General features: G+C 48.0%; 1 protein-coding gene across 1 annotated transcript in view; it reads right to left on the bottom strand.

The window, feature by feature from the left end:
* The window catches only part of kti12 (KTI12 chromatin associated homolog), a 41,875-nt gene extending 26,645 nt beyond the window's left edge, over positions 1 to 15,230 (bottom strand). Inside the window, exon 1 of the mRNA XM_072553173.1 lies at positions 15,010 to 15,230. Coding sequence (XP_072409274.1) covers positions 15,010 to 15,154 — 145 coding nt within the window. The 5' untranslated portion in view covers positions 15,155 to 15,230. The remainder of the gene's footprint in view (positions 1 to 15,009) is intronic.
* Positions 15,231 to 16,352: the final 1,122 nt, after the last annotated feature.

Here is a 16,352-nt window from a genome sequence, read left to right as displayed (position 1 = left end):
TCTCTGGTTTAGTTTGTATTTAGCACAGTAGAGTTGAAAAAGCTGCTGGACCCCAAAGAAGCAAGTCCATGCTGGTACTCTCTGACATCTGCACTGTAAGACCCTGGGTTTGATTTTACCTTGTGTGCCGGGGGGGGTTTATGGGGATTGTTGCAAGTATTGGGAACAGCATCAAGTTGGTACAATCTGCTGGGTTTTCAGACAGGTTAAGTTATTCTGTTCTCTTTTGTTTGTGTTTCACTCGGTACTCTGCGAATAAATTCTGTTTTGTTTAAAACTAAGTGGGTTGACCAGTTTCATCACTCCTGGAGTTATACTAGCTTAAATCACCTAGCAAAGAGTGTGTGTCTGGGCCACTTTCTTGAAATGCTTTGACGGGGTTTGGCTTGGTCCATAATACACGACAGCACACTGTCTGACAGCAGCAGCAGCAGCAAATGCAAGGGATAGGATTACACCCACAGGTCTGGTCCAATTATTCCATCCCTTAAACCATTTCTTGTGAAGACTACATTTGGACTTATCTCCCATTCTGCAATATCACCAGAGGGTTAAAGTTACTATAGCAAATACAATTTAAATGATTTACCAAGTGATTTAAATCGGCTTTGGCAGCACAGGTGGCTACTGAGTAAGATAAGGGCCCATGGTGTCACAGGCAAGGTGCTAGCATAGATAGATGCTCGTCTGTCTGGCAGAAAGCAGAGAGTGGGGATAAAAGAGTCCTTCTCAGGATGACAGCCGGTGACAAGTGGTGTTCCACAGGGCTCAGTGTTGGGACCACAACTTTCCACTTTATACATTAACAATTTAGATGAAGGTGCCGAGCGCAGACGATACAAAGATAGGTCGAGGGACAGGTAACATTGAGGAGATGAGGAGGCTGCAGAAGGATTTGGGCAGATTAGGAGAGTGGGCAAAGAAGTGGCAGATGGAGTGCAATGTGGGAAAGTGTAAGATCATGCACTTTGGTAGTAAGAATAGAGACATGGGCTATTTTCTAAATGGGGAGAAAATTCAGAAATCTGAAGAAGTGCAAGGAGACTTGGGTGTTCTAGTCCAGGTTCTGAAGATAAACTTGCAGGCCAAGTCAGTAGTTAGGAAGGCAAATGCAATGATGCCATTTATTTTGAAAAGACTTGAATATAAAAGCAGGGATGTAGTGCTGAAACTCTATAAGGTTCTGGTCAGGCCATATTTGGAGTATTGTACGCAATTGAGCCCAATATCTCAGGAAGGGCGTACTGGCCTTGGAGAGTGTTCAGAGGAGGTTCACGAGAATGGTCCCAGAAATGAAAAGCTTAGCATATGAGGAATGTTTGAGGTCTCTGGGTTCGTACTCAATACAACTTAGAAGGATGGGGGGGGGGGGCATCTAATTGAAACTTACAGAATACTGAACAGCCTGGACAGAGTAGATGTTAGGAAAATGTTTCCATTGGTAGGAGAAACTCGGAGCAGAGGGCACAGCCTTAGAGTAAAGGGAAGAAACTTTAGGACTTCGATAAGGAGAAACATCTTCAGCCAGAGTGGTGAATCTTTGGAATTCATTGCCACAGAAAGCTATGGAGATCAGGTCATCGAGTACATTTAGATTAGATTCCCTACAGTGTGGAAACAGGCCCTTCAACACAATGACCCTCCAAAAAGTAACCCAACTTGACCCATTTCCCCACCCTATATTTACCCCTGACTAATGCACCTAACACTATGGGCAATTTAGCCTGGCCAATTCACTTAACCTGCACATCTTTGGACTGTGGGAGGAAAGCAGAACACCCGGAGGAAACCCCTGCAGACACGGGGAGAATGTGCAAACTGCACACAGACAGTCGCCCGAGGCAGGAGTCAAACCTGGGTCCCTGGCGCTGAGAGACAACAGTGCTAACCACTGATAGATAGGTTCTTGAGTATCAAGGGTTACAGGGATAAAGTGGGAGAATGGGGCTCATCTCTCTTATGGACACTTTCAGTTACATCTTTTATCCTTTTATTCTTAAACCACTCAAAATGGTGCCGGATTGTGGCAACAGTTGAGCCTTTTCATTGTACTTTACTGTATTATTCACTGTAAAATGCAAGTGACAGTAAATCAATCCATGAATCATAAATCTCTGCCAATTGTGCTGCATATTTTTATTTAATCATTATGGCAATTTGTCAATTTTGAGAAATTGGAGGAATTATGGGACTGGATGACACACGAGTATTCAACAAACAGAGTCATTGGGGTTACATTAACTTCCCCAGATGGGATGGCCACTGCATCAGACAGAAAGTAAGTGAGTTGCACTCCCCATCCTAACATTGCTCAATTTTTACCATCCATTAAATTTGATGAGTAAAGTGCAAAACCAACATTGCGCCAAATCTTACAATTTTGATTAAAATTGGGCACCGCATAAAAATCAATGTAATCAACTTTCATTCAATAAACTAAACTCCAAGTTATGTTAATAAAACTAATGTGAAAAGGGTATTTTTTTCCCTTTTGTCTCCACCTCAAAACACTTAGTTATAGCAAAGCAGGAACTGTTAAAATTCAATAACCAATTGCAGTTAAAACAAGTCATATCCTTCCTACCAAGACGTAGCTCAGATATACTGCACCATTCTTACTGTAGTCTTTACAATTACATCATATTCATGGAGATATGCAGATACAGCACACTTAGTAGCCTGATACACCACGTTTTTAAAAAAGCCAGAAATTTCCCAAGCCAAGTTAATGACTGAATCTAGCATCAAACATGTCAATGGATAAGAGACAAGCTAAAGGTTCTGAAGCCATTGGTTGTGTTAGAGAAGGGTAATGAGATTGGGAAAAAGTACTACACAAGAATCCTCGTGGGCCAGTTTTGGGGCCCATTATATCCGAGTAATGACTCGGGATTCAGAGATTGAGTGTAAAGATCAAAATTACGTGATCAGCTTGCCCATAGGGGAAAAATTATAAAAAGGTGATGCAAGTAGCACCAGCATGATGGTAAAATAGGCTTAAGAGAAGGCAAAGTACAATCAACAGTGAATCTGAATAGCGCCTAGCAGAAACAAAGCAAGTTTCATTTTACAGAGATACGGTGGTCACAAGAACAAATGCATTGACAGCAGGAGGAAGCAGTTTGGTCCCTTCAGCCTGCTCCTCTGTTCAATAGGAACACAATCTGATTATAGCCTCAACTCCCCAGTTTTCCAACTATCCCCATCATACTAGAGTTGATCAAAAATCAGCCTTGGCCATATGCAATGATTCAGTCTGAGAAAGTCAATTCCATTGACAGTGGGAGGGTGGGAGGGTAGGGTAGAAGAAATGTAAGACTCTAGACTTAAATCGAAGACACCTTGTTTTTTAAAATTGTCAGCCCCCTCCCCCATGTGGTTTTACACTCTACTCAGAGGAGAAGCATCCTCTCAGCATCCATCCTGTCAAGTGCCTCGGGATCTTAGATGTTTCAACAGGACAACCTCTCATTCTGCTAAATTTCAAACAGTACAAGCCCAACCTTTCCTCGTACAACAATTCCTTGATCCAATATATCAGCTGCAATAGATTTCAGAGTGTGTAACAAGCATGACAGGTGTCCAGTCATCACTGTAACATAGGAAAGCAATAGCTATTTGGACATAGCAAGCTTCCATAAAAATCAATATGTTGTAGCATGCATCCTACAGCATGTCAGGCACAGATCCAAGTGCTGTTTAAATGATTTGGAGGCTTCCACCTCCACCAGACTTGACAGCAAGTTCCAGACACCCATCACCAATGCTCCCTCTAATGTTTCTTCCTGAGGTACAGACGTCCAAAGACCAAGCGTTATAGCAGCTTCCACAAGCTGATCGGCATCTACAGAACCTTCCAGCAGTTAGGCAGCCAAACAGTTTAGATGGAATGCTGCAAACCACCCCCACCTTTGCCTCTGGATGAAAAGGTTTTTCAAGTCTCTTCCAGTCCCTTAAATCTGTGCTTCTGGTAAGTGACCACTGCTGGGGCAAATAGATCTTCACGCCTACTTCAAGCCCCTCAATTATTTTGTATTTCTCAATTAAAGTCACCTTTTCACCTCCTCCGTTTTAAGAGCAGCCCTATCCTATTCAATCTTCCTTCATATCTACAATTTTCAAGCTCTGACAACATTCTTGTAAATCTCCTTAGTATTCTGTCTAGAGCACTGATGCCCTTTGTATAAAGTAGTGAACAGAGCTGTACAAATAGCTCTAGCTTTGGCCTAAGCAGTTCCAGTATTACATCCCGAATTTCTATTCAATACCCTATCCAATGAAGGATAGCATCCTATATGCCTACTTCACCACCTTATCAAACTGTTCTGCCACCTTCAGAGACCTCTAGACACATGTACTCCAAGGTCCCTCACTTCTACTCATTTCAATATCTTCCTGTTTATATCCTTGCTCGGTTTGCCCACCCAAAATGCATAACTTCACATTTAGAGTCATAGAGATGTACAGCACGGAAACAAACCCTTCAGTCCAAATCATCCATGCCGACCAGATATCCTAAATTAATCTAACTCCATTTGCCAGGGTTTAGGCTCATATCTCTTTAACCCCTTCCTATTCATATATCCACTCAGATGCCTTTTAAAGTGTTGTAATTGTACCAGCCTCCACCACTCCTCTTGTAGTTAATTCCGTACACGCACTACCCTCTGCATGAAAATGTTATCCCTTAGGTCCCTTGAAAATCTATGCCCTCTTCCTTTGGACTTCCCTACCCTGAGAAAAAGACCTCAGCTATTCATCCTATCCATGCTCCTAATGATTTTATAAACCTCTATAAGATCACTCTTCAGCCTCTGATGCTCCAGGGAAGATAGCACCAGCCTATTTAGACTCTCCCTTTAGCTCAAACCCTCCAACCATGGCAACATACTTGTAAATCCTTTCTGAACCCTTTCAAGTTTAACAACATCTTTCCTATAGCAGGGAGACCAGAATTGAATGCAGTATTCCAAAAGTGGCCTAACCAAACTCCAGTACAGCTGCAACATGACCTCCCAACGCTTATTCTCGATGCACTGACAAATAAAGACAAGCGTACAAAATGCCTTGTACACTACCCTGCAACTCCACTTTCAAGGAACTATGAATCTGCACTTCAAGGTCTCTGTTTGGTAGCATTCCCCAGGACCTTACCATTAAGTGCATAAGTCCTGCTCTGATTTGCTCTACCAAAATGTAGCACCTCACATTTATCTAGGTTAACTCCATCGCCACTCCTTGGCCCACCAGCCATCATATCAAGGTCCCACTGTATTCTGAGGCAACCTCCTTCACTGTCCACTACACCACCAATTTGGGTGTCATTTGCAAATTTACTAACCATTCTTCCTATATTCACATCCAAATTATTTACAAAATGACAAAAAACAGTGGACCCAGCACTGATCCCTGTGGCACACCCCTGATCACAGTCTTCCAGTCCAAACAGCAAACCCATACCACCACCCTCAATGCAGAATATATAGTTTACAGCTGCAAAGAAAATGCAAGAAAGATCAACTCTAATATATTCGAGGTTCATTTATAAGTTCTAGCAAGTTTTGTATCCAAATAGCTATCGTACATACTCGAGTAACAGTCAATTTTTTAACTACATTTTAAGGTTAAATTTATGGGGTCGACTCTTACATGGATACTACTTTTGAGGGTCTGAAATTCATGCCCATAAAAATTTATACCGTATCATTAGCAGAAGCCCAAGTGATCTCTAAACGAATATTTAAAAAAAAGTCTGGCAATTATGAAAACCCAGAGCGTAATTTAACAGCCCGCGGACTGGAAGACCAGGAGTGGAGTACAACAACGGCAGACTGGAAAGCTGCAGCGGGACGTGACAGCCAGCACAGTGACTCAAACATTGATCTGTTATCTGTGAAGAACTAGGGTTGACTTTTACACGAGATATATGGATCAAATCCAATTGCCACTTATCTGCCAACTCAAATCAAACAAGTGATATCATCCCATAGTCAAAAACCATTTTTCTCACTAGCAAAACAGGGAATTTCATATTGTCTGCAAAATTTGCCAATCATGCCTCCCACATACAAGATATGCTGCAAACAGCAAGCAAGCCAACACAGAGCCAGATGGAAACTGCTTTTCACTGCAAAAACACCCATTGGTTTCCTGCCACTGAGCCAAATTTGGATCCAACTCCCCTGTATCCCATTGACTTTAATTTTTCTGACCAGTCTGTAATGAGACCCCTTGTCAAATGGCTCGCTAAAATTCATGTCGCTGAATTCAATCCACCATATTATGTCCTTAAGACATTCAATTTTGTTATTAGGACACTCACTGATCAAAACCATGCAGGTTAGCCATGATTAATCCCTGCCGTGACAGTTCATTCTGACTCTCAGAATCGACCTTGGCAATTCACGCACTGCCAAAACCAGACAGACCAGCTTATAATTATTTGGCCAATCCCTCATGGCATTTTTGAATAACAGCCCAATATTCACAGACCTCCAATCTTTTCGCACCGTGTCTGTATCTAGAGAGATGGGAAAATTTTCTCCACTAGGAGGACACCTTTCAAGGCTTTGATGAGGTTGCACTACAGACCTCCCAACACACAAAAAAACACCAAAGAACTGCTATGATGGAAATCAGAAACAGAAATTGCTGGAAAATCTCAGCAGATCCGGCCATGTATGGAAAGAAAGCAAAATTAACATTTCAGGTCAGTAACCCTTCTTCAGGCCTTCCAACAGCCAGAGGGAGATAGAGGAACAGATATGAAGACAGATTATGGAAAACCGTGAACACAACAGTGTTGTTGAAGAGGGCAATTTTAACTTCCCAAACATTGACTACGGCTCCCTTAACACCAGGGGGATGGATGGGGGGAGTTTTTCTTTTAAGGTACATCCAAGAAAGTTTCTTGAAGCAGTAAATAGCTTAACTAGGAAAGGGGCCAGACTAGACCTGCTATCGGGGGGATGACCAGGTTTCTGTGGGGGAGCATTTTGGGAATAGTGACCAGAATTCTGTAAGCTTAAAGTTCTACCTCGATGCTACGGTCAAGAAAGCACACCAATGCCCCAACCAACTCAGAAGACTAAGGAAATTTGGCATGTCCACAATGATTCTTAGCAACTTTTACAGATGCATCATCAAAAGCATCTTATCTGGATGCATCACTTGGTATGGCAATTGCTCTGCCCAACACCACAAGAAATTACAGAGAGTTGTGAACACAGCCCAGTCCATTATGAAAACCAGCCTTCCTTCCATTGATTCAGTCTATACATTCTGGTGCCTCAGGAAAGCAGCCAATATAATCAAAGACCCCTTCCACCCCAGTTATACCCTCTTCCATCAGGCAGAAGACACAAAAGTTTCAAAACACGCACCAAAACATTCAAGAATAGCTTCTTCCCTGCTGTAATCAGATTTATAAATGAACCTTTAATATATTAGAGTTGATCTTTCTTGTACCTTCATTGCAGCTGTAACACTATATTCTGCATCCTGTTCTCTTACCCTGATGTACTGTATAAGATATAATTTATCTGGATAGCGTGCAAAACAATACTTTTCACTGTATCTCAGGACATGACCATAATAAATCAAATTAAATAAACATATGGATAAGGATAGAGTGGTCCTTGGGTAAAAGTTAAATTAGAGAAGCTAATTACTACAACGTTTAACAGGAACTGGGCATGTAAATTGGGATAGCTGTTTCAGGATAAATCCACATCTGTTACGTAGGAATCTTGCAAAGTCCAGTTGATTAGAGTTCAGGACCAGTATGTTCCTGTGAAAGTGAAGGATAAGGACAGCAAGATTCAGGAACCTTGGATGACAAGAGCAATTGGGAGCTCAGTCAAAAAAAAAAAGAGAGAAATACATCCAGAGAAGTTATTTGGGTGGAACTGAGAAATAAGAAAGGGATGATCACCTTATTGGGATTGTATTATAGACCCCCTAATAGTCACAGGGAAATTGAGAAACAAACTTGGAAGGAGATCTCAGCTATCTGTAAGAATAATAGGGTGGTTATGGTAGGGGATTTTAACTTTCCAAACATAGACTGGGACTGCCATAGTGTTAAAGGTTTAGATGAAGAGGAATTTGTTAAGTGCGTACAAGACACTTTTCTGATTCAGTATGTGGATGTACCTACTAGAGAAGGTGCAAAACTTGACGTACTCTTGGGAAATAAGGCAGGGCAGGTGACAGAGGTGTCAGTGGGGGAGCACTTTGGGGCCAGCGACCATAAATTCTATTAGATTTTAAATAGTGATGGAAAAGGATAGACCAGATCTAAAAGTTGAAGTTCTAAATTGGAGAAAGGCCAATTTTGACAGTATTAGGTAAGAACTTTTGAAAGCTGATTGGGAGCAGATGTTCACAGGTAAAGGGACGGCTGAAAAATGGGAAGTCTTCAGAAATGAGATAACAAGAGTCTAGAAAAAGTATATTCCTGTCAGGGTGACGGGATAGGAAAGGCTGGATGACTAAAGAAATTGAGGGTTTGGTTAAGAAAAAGAAGGAAGCATATGTCAAGTATAGACAGGATTGATCGAGTGAATCCTTAAAAGAGTATAAAGGAAGTAGGAGTATATTTAAGAGGGAAGTCAGGAGGGCAAAAAGGGACATGAGATAGCTTTGGAAAATAGAATTAAGGAGAACCCAAACGGTTTTTACAATACATGAAGGACAAAAGGGTAACTAGGGAGAGAATAGGGCCCCTCACAGATCAGCAAGGCAGCCTTTGTGTGGAGCCACAGAAAATGGGGGAGATACTAAATGAATATTTTGCATCAGTATTTACTGTGGAAAAGGATATGGAAGATATAGACTGTAGGGAAATAGATGGTGACATCTTGCAAAATGTCCAGATTACAGAGGAGGAAGTGTTGGATGACTTGAAACAGGTAAAGGTGGATAAATACCCAAAACCTGATCAGGTGTACCCAAGAACTCTGTGGGAAGCTAGAGAAGTGATTGCTGGACCTCTTGCTGAGATATTTGTATCATCGATTGTCACAGGTGAGGTGCTGGAGGACTGGAGGTTGGCAAACGTGGTGCCACTGTTTAAGAAGGGTGGTAAGGACAAGCCAGGGAACTATAGACCGGTGAGCCTGACCTCAGTGGTGGGCAAGTTGTTGGAGGGAATCATGAGGGACAGGATGTACATGTATTTGGAAAGGCAAGGACTGATTAGGGATAGTCAACATGGCTTTGTGTGTGGGAAATCATGTCTCATTACTTTTTTGAGAAAGTAATGAAGAGGATTGATGAGGGCAGAGCAGAAGATGTGATCTATATGGACTTCAGTAAGGCGTTTGACAAGGTTCCCCAGGGGAGACTGATTAGCAAGGTTAGATCTCACAGAATATAGGGAGAACTAGCCATTTGGATACAGAACTAGCTCAAAGGTAGAAGACAGAAGTTGGTGTTTTTCAGATTGGAAGCCTGTGACCAGTGGAGAGCCACAAGGATCAGTACTGAGTCCTCTACTTTTTGTCACATACATAAATGATTTGGATGCGAGCATAAGAGGTACAGTAAGTAAGTTTGCAGATGACACCAAACTTGGAAGTGTAGTGGACAGCAAAGTGGGTTACCTCAGATTACAACAGGATCTGGACCAGATGGGCCAATGGACTGAGAAGTGGCAGATGGAGTTTAATTCAGATAAATGCGAGGAGCTGCATTTTGGGAAAGCAAATCTTAGCAGGACGTATACACTTAATGGTTAGGTCCTAGGGAGTGTTGCTGAACAAAGAGACCTTGGAGTGCAGGTTCATAGCTCCTTGAAAGTGGAGTTGCAGGTAGATAGGATAGTGAAGGCGGCATTTGGTATGCTTTCCTTTATTGGTCAGAGTATTGAGTCCAGGAGTTGGGAGGTCATGTTGCGGTTGTACAGGACATTGGTTAGGCCACTGTTGGAATATCGCGTGCAATTCTGGTCTCCTTCCTATCGGAAAAGATGTTGTGAAACGTGAAAGGGTTCAGAAAAGATTTACAAGGATGTTACCAGGGTTGGAGGATCTGAGCTACAGGGAGAGGCTGAACAGGCTTGGGCTGTTTTCCCCCTTCAAAGAAGGCACTCTGTCCAGTTCTTCCCTTCTCATTGTCCTTATTGTATCTAATATTTTACATACCCCCTTTATCTTGAATGCCTGCATCATTGTTCTCTTTTGTGAAGTCAAAAACAAAATACTCATTAAGAACCTTGCCCACAAATTCTGCATCCACACAAAAGTTAACCTGTACATCACTGATAGACTTATCCTTTTCTTTTAGTAATCCTCTTATTCAATGTACTGAAAAAACAGTCAATTTTTCTTCGTTTGACAATTTTTTTTGTGTACCCTCTGCTTGTTTTTATAATTTCTTTTTTCACCTCACCCCTGTACTTTCTGTAGTCCTCAAAAGCTTCCTAAAGTATTATCTTTTTTGAGATTCTCATAAGCTGAATTGTTCTGTTTTATCTCACTCCATACATTTCTGGGTAACTAGGGGGAGACTCCAGATTTAGCAGCAGCAGCAGCAAACTATAGCAACTGCATGTTGTAGTCTAGATGGACACTTCAACTCCGTGGTAGGATCTTTCTATCAGGCAGGGCGCTGCAATTAACTCTCTTGCTCACTCGCTCAAAGCAGAACATAGGGCCAACTCAGGCTGGATCATAAAATCCAGGCTGATGCACCTTTCAGCTCAGACGTTTAAATCAAGGCTCTGTCTGCTCCATCAAGTAGGGGTGAAAGATTCTGTCTTATTGGTTCAAGAGCAGTTGTGCCTGCAAATGCTTAACCTTCAACCGCACTAAAGCGGATAACATGGTCATAATGATATTTCTGATTTCTTTGGAGCCTTGCTTTGGCTGGCAGCTACATTCCCCGTAACACTGACGTACTTAAAATATTTTATTGGTAATAAAGTACTTGGAACATTCCAAGGCTGTGAAATGCACTCTAAATAAGGCAGGATGGATGAATGAGCAGAGAGGGGCCAGACAGCTTCAACAAAAGCAAGACCTCAGAGATCAGAGATAAAAATCAAAGTGCTAGAGAACCTCAGGTCTGAAAGCATTCAGGTGTTGAGAGAAACAGAATTAATGCCGAGCTGAGTCAAGACTCTTCTTTGGAGCAGAGGCTCTGAATGCTGACACTTCTTTCTCTCTCGCAGATGCTACCAGATCAGAGGGGGTCTCCAGCATTTTCTAGTTGTATTTGAGCCCCAAGAGCTCTCCTGATTTCTGTCTATCTTGCGCAGCGTATGCACCACTAACAGACATATTAGACTGTAGAATAGGCATCTTTCTCTTTAAAATGCATTGTTGGAATGAAATTTTTTTTCTCCGCAAGTCAGCAGTTTTTTGCTCATTCCAAGAGTCCATGTGGTGCATTGACATGTGTAATAAGGTCTCTGAACAGGTTGGTTAGAATTTTTTGTTGCCCATGCTAGTCGCTCCTGATAGTATGGTGGTAGGCCTTTCTGAATTACTGCATGTCATGGTCTTGAAGCTCCCATGGAGTTGCTCAAGGGAAATCCAAGATGGTGTCCTTACAATCACAAAGGACTCATAATATGTTTCCAAGTTGGAACAGTGCAGAACTTGAGAGTTCAGAAAAGATTCACAAGGATGTTGCCAAGGTGGAGAATTTGAGTTAAAGGGAGGTGCTGAATAGGCTGGAGCTGTTTTCCCTGGAGTGTTGGAGGCTGAGGGGTGACCTTATAGAGATTTATAAAATCATGGGGGGCTTGGATGGGATAAATAGACAAGGTCTTTTCCCTGCGGTAGGGGAGTCCAGCACTAGAGGGCATAGATTTATGGTGAGAGGGGAAAAGATATAAAAGGGACACAAGGGGCAACTTTTTTCATGCAGAGAGTGGTGCGTGCATGGAATGAGCTGCCAGTAAATTACAGCAATTACAACATTTAAAAGGCATCTGGATGGGTACATGAATAGGAAGGGTATAGAGGGAAGTGGACCAAATGCTGGCAAATGGGACTCGATTAGGTTAGGATATTTGGTCAACATGGAGGAAAGGGTTTGTCCGTGCTGTACATCTCTATGACTTACTACTCTGGAGTCAGAAGGGGAAGGAGAAAAGTAAAAAAAAAAGCTACATCCTAGAAGTTGGGCCAGGACCACCTTAAATAAACTCACGACAGCAAATTAACCATCTAACTCATTACCTTCAAAGTTATTACTAAAAGTTCAATTTCTAACTTCTGAATGTGAAGTTAACATACAACCAGTTAGGAAGACCAGGAACAACTGCAAATAATTTTACTATTACGGATTTCTACATTAAGTGCATCTCACTAAGATACTGGAATCCCTGAGAAAGATAGAAAGCTTTGTGCCCTTCATTTCTGAAGGATTCCTACAAAAGCTACTAACCTTCAAACAAATTACTCCAGCTGTACCTGCACAACTGCCTGAAGCCAGAGAGGAATGTAAATGATCTGAAATTTTTCATTACCTGACAGTGAAGTTTGAACGCACACCATTCTCTCAAACACATCTCTTTCAAGTTACTGGGAATACATTTAAAGCTGCAGCTCCAACAAACTTCTTAACTCCCTGCTGGCATGCCTCAAGCAACTTTTCACTTCACACGTTTTAGCCTTGTTACCACTCAAGCTCAAAAACATTAACCGAAAAGCTGACAACTTCATCACCTCCACTACACTTCCAGCTGCATTAAGGTGTGTAGTAGCTCAGTGGGTAGCACGCAAGCCTCTAAAAATTAGGTTCTGGATTAGTGGTGCTGAAGAGCACAGCAGTTCAGGCAGCATCCAAGTAGCTTCGAAATCGACGTTTCGGGCAAAAGCCCTTCATCTAAACATTAGGTGGCAGGAGGTTGAAGACCCACTAGTTCAATAAAGATCATGATCACACTCTGTCGTGGGATGCCATCATTTTGGCATCAAGGCTCCTATCACTCCCCTCCCCCCCAATCCCCTCCCTCCCCCTGCCCCCCTCACCACCCCCCCCACCCCCCCCTCACCACCCCGCCCCCCCTCACCTCACCACCCTCACCCCCCCAACCCCCCTCACCACCCCCCCCTCATCACCCCACCCCCCCTCACCACCCCCCCCTCATCACCCCACCCCACCCCCCCTCATCACCCCCCCCCCTCACCACCCCACCCCCCCCCCCTCACCACCCCACCCCCCTCAGCCCCCCTCCCCCCCTCACCACCCCGCCCCCCTCACCAACCCTCCCTGCCCCACCCCCTCCCCCACCCCCTCCCCCTCCCTCTCCCACCCCTCCCCCCCCCCTCACCCTCCCACCCCTCCCCCTCCCTCTCCCACCCCTCCCCACCTCCTCCCCTCCCCGCCCCACCCCACCCCTCCCCCTCCCCTCCCCCTCCCCACCCCTCCCCCTCCCCCTCCCCACCCCTCCCCCCTCCCCCCCCCCCCACCCCTCCCCCCTCCCCCCTCTCCCCCTCCCCCCTCCCCCCTCCACCCCCTCCCCACCCCTCCCCCTCCCCCTCCCCACCCCCCTCCTCCCCACCCCTCCCCCTCTCCTCCCACCCCTCCCTCCCCACCCCTCCCCCCTCCCCCCCTCCTCCCCACCCCTCCCCCTCCCTCCCCTCCCCCTCCCTCCCCCTCCCCCCCTCCTCCCCACCCCCTCCCCCTCCCTCCCCACCCTCCCCCTCCCTCCCCCACCCCTCCCTCCCCCTCCCCCTCCCCACCCCTCCCCTCCTCCTCCCCACCCCTCCCCCTCCCCTCCCCACCCCTCCCCCCCCCCCCTCCCCACCCCTCCCCCCCTCCTACCCACCCCTCCCCCTCCCCCCCTCCTCCTCCCTCCCCCTCCCCCCCTCCTCCTCCCTCCCCCTCCCTCCCCCCCTCCTCCCCACCTCTCCCCCCTCCCCCCCCCCCCTCCTCCCCACCTCTCCCCCCTCCTCCCCACCTCTCCCCCTCCCCCCACCTCCTCCCTCCCTCCCCCCTCCACCCCACCCCTCCCCCTCCCCCCTCCTCCTCCCTCCCCACCCCTCCCCCTCCCTCCCCACCCCTCCCCCTCCCCACCCCTCCCCACCCCTCCCCACCCCCCACCCCTCCCTCCCCACCCCTCCCCCTCCCCACCCCCACCCCTCCCTCCCCACCCCTCCCCCTCCCCACCCCTCCCCCTCCCCACCCCTCCCCACCCCCACCCCTCCCTCCCCCTCCCCACCCCTCCCCCTCCCCACCCCTCCATCCCCCTCCCCACCCCTCCCCCTCCCCACCCCTCCATCCCCCTCCCCACCCCTCCCCCTCCCCACCCCTCCATCCCCCTCCCCACCCCTCCATCCCCCTCCCCTCCCCTCCCCACTCCTCCCCCCCTCCCCTCCCACTCCTCCCCACCCGTCCTCCTCCCCACTCCTCCCCACCCGTCCTCCTCCCCACTCCTCCCCACCCCTCCTCCCCACTCCTCCCCACCCCTCCTCCTCCCCACCCCCCCTCCCCTCCCCCCCCCCCTCCCCTCCCCTCCCCCCCCTCCCCCCCCCCTCCCCCTCCCCCCCCCTCCCCTCCCCTCCCCCCCTCCCCTCCCCCCCCTCCCCCCCCCCCCCTCCCCTCCCCCCCCTCCCCCCCCCTCCCCCCCCTCCCCCTCCCCCCCCCCTCCCCCTCCCCCCCCCCCTCCCCCTCCCCTCCCCCCCCTCCCCCCCCTCCCCCCCCCCCCTCCCCCCTCTCCCCCCTCCCCCCCCTCCCCTCCCCCCTCCCTCCCCTCCCCCCCCCCTCCCCCCCCCTCCCCTCCCCCCTCCCTCCCCTCCCTCCCCTCCCTCCCCTCCCCCTCCCCCCTCCCCTCCCCCTCCCCCCCCCCTCCCCCTCCCCCCCCCCCTCCCCTCCCCCCCCCCCTCCCCTCCCCCCCCCCCTCCCCTCTCCCCTCCCCCCTCCCTCCCCTCCCCTCCCCTCCCTCCCCTCCCTCCCCTCCCCTCCCCTCCTCTCCCCTCCCCCCCCCCTCCCTCCCTCCCCTCCCCTCCCCCTCCCCCTCCTCCTCCTCCTCCCCCTCCTCCTCCTCCTCCCCACCTCCATACACCGTGTTTCTCTCCGCCCTCAGGTTCTCTTCCACCGCCGTCACCTTCCGCCGCCTCTCGCGAAAAAACTCGCTCAGCTCCGCCGCCCGGCGGCTTTTGCCGCTGCACGGAAACCCGCACACAATCACCAGCGGCATCGGGGCCGGCGGGCGGGGCGGGGCGGGGCGCTGGGGAAAGGAGGCCTGAGGCCTGGGCCCCGGGGTCAGAGACAGGCCGAGGTCGAGATTGAGGGCCGCCCCTTAAAGGGTCCGCGGACTCATTTCCTGTCGGTTCATTAAAGGGGAGACGCTGGCGACACCGCCACCCGCCGGGCAGGAGGCGCCATTGCAGGGCCCAGGTCACATGGTCTCCCTCAGCCTCCTCCTCCTCCTCCTCTGCTGCCAACTTCCAACTCATGGTAGATCAGGCTGGGGACATTTCATTAGAATTCCTACAGTGTGGAAACAGGCCATTCGGCCCATGAAGGTCACACCAACACTCCAAAAGGACCCCCCCCCCCCCCCAGACCCACACCTGTATTTCCCATAACTAATCCACCCAACCTGCACATCCCTGGACACTATGGGGTAATTTAGCATGGCCAATCCACCAAACCTTTTCAGTGTGGGAGGAGACCAGAGGAAACCCATGCAGAGACCGGGAGAATGTGCAAACTGCGCACAAACAGTCGCCCGTGGGTGGAATCAAACCTGGATCCCTGGCACAGTGAGGAAGCAGTTCTAACCACTGAGCCATCATGCTGCCCCGAACATCATTTAACTATTTAACGTCATTGCAAAAACAAAATTGACAAAACAGACTTGTCACCCTCTCATCTGATATTCTGCTTTACTAGGAGATAGCGAGCTCTGCAGATGCTGGAGATCAGAGTTGAGATTGTGTTGCTGGAAAGGCACAGCAGATCAAGCAGCATCCGAAGAGCAGGAAAATCGACGTTTCAGGCCAGAGCCCTTCAGGAATGACCCTGGGAGCCTCAGGGGTGGAGAGATAAGTCGGAGGTGGGGGGAGGGGTGGTGCTGGGGAGAAGGAGAAGGTAGCTGAGAGTGCAATAGGTGGACGGAGTTGGGGTTGAGGGTGCAGTTCCACAGTTTCCTTCACCAGTTTCTTAATTTCCCCTTCCCCCATCTTACCCCAGTTCCAACCTTCCAGCTCAGCACCACCTTCATGTCCTGATCCACTTATCAATCTTCATTCCTACCTATCTGCTCCACCCTCTTCTCCAATCCATCACCATTAACCCCACCTTCATCCATCTGATCCATACACACAACCACCTGATGAAGGACCGGCGCTCCGAAAGCTAGTGCTTCCAATTAAACCTGTTGTGTGATTTTT

Source organism: Chiloscyllium punctatum, chromosome 33 (genome assembly GCF_047496795.1).
Source record: "Chiloscyllium punctatum isolate Juve2018m chromosome 33, sChiPun1.3, whole genome shotgun sequence".
NCBI classification, from domain to species: domain Eukaryota; kingdom Metazoa; phylum Chordata; class Chondrichthyes; order Orectolobiformes; family Hemiscylliidae; genus Chiloscyllium; species Chiloscyllium punctatum.
Note: the sequence above shows the minus strand (reverse complement) of the source record. Positions and strands in the feature narration are given on the sequence as shown.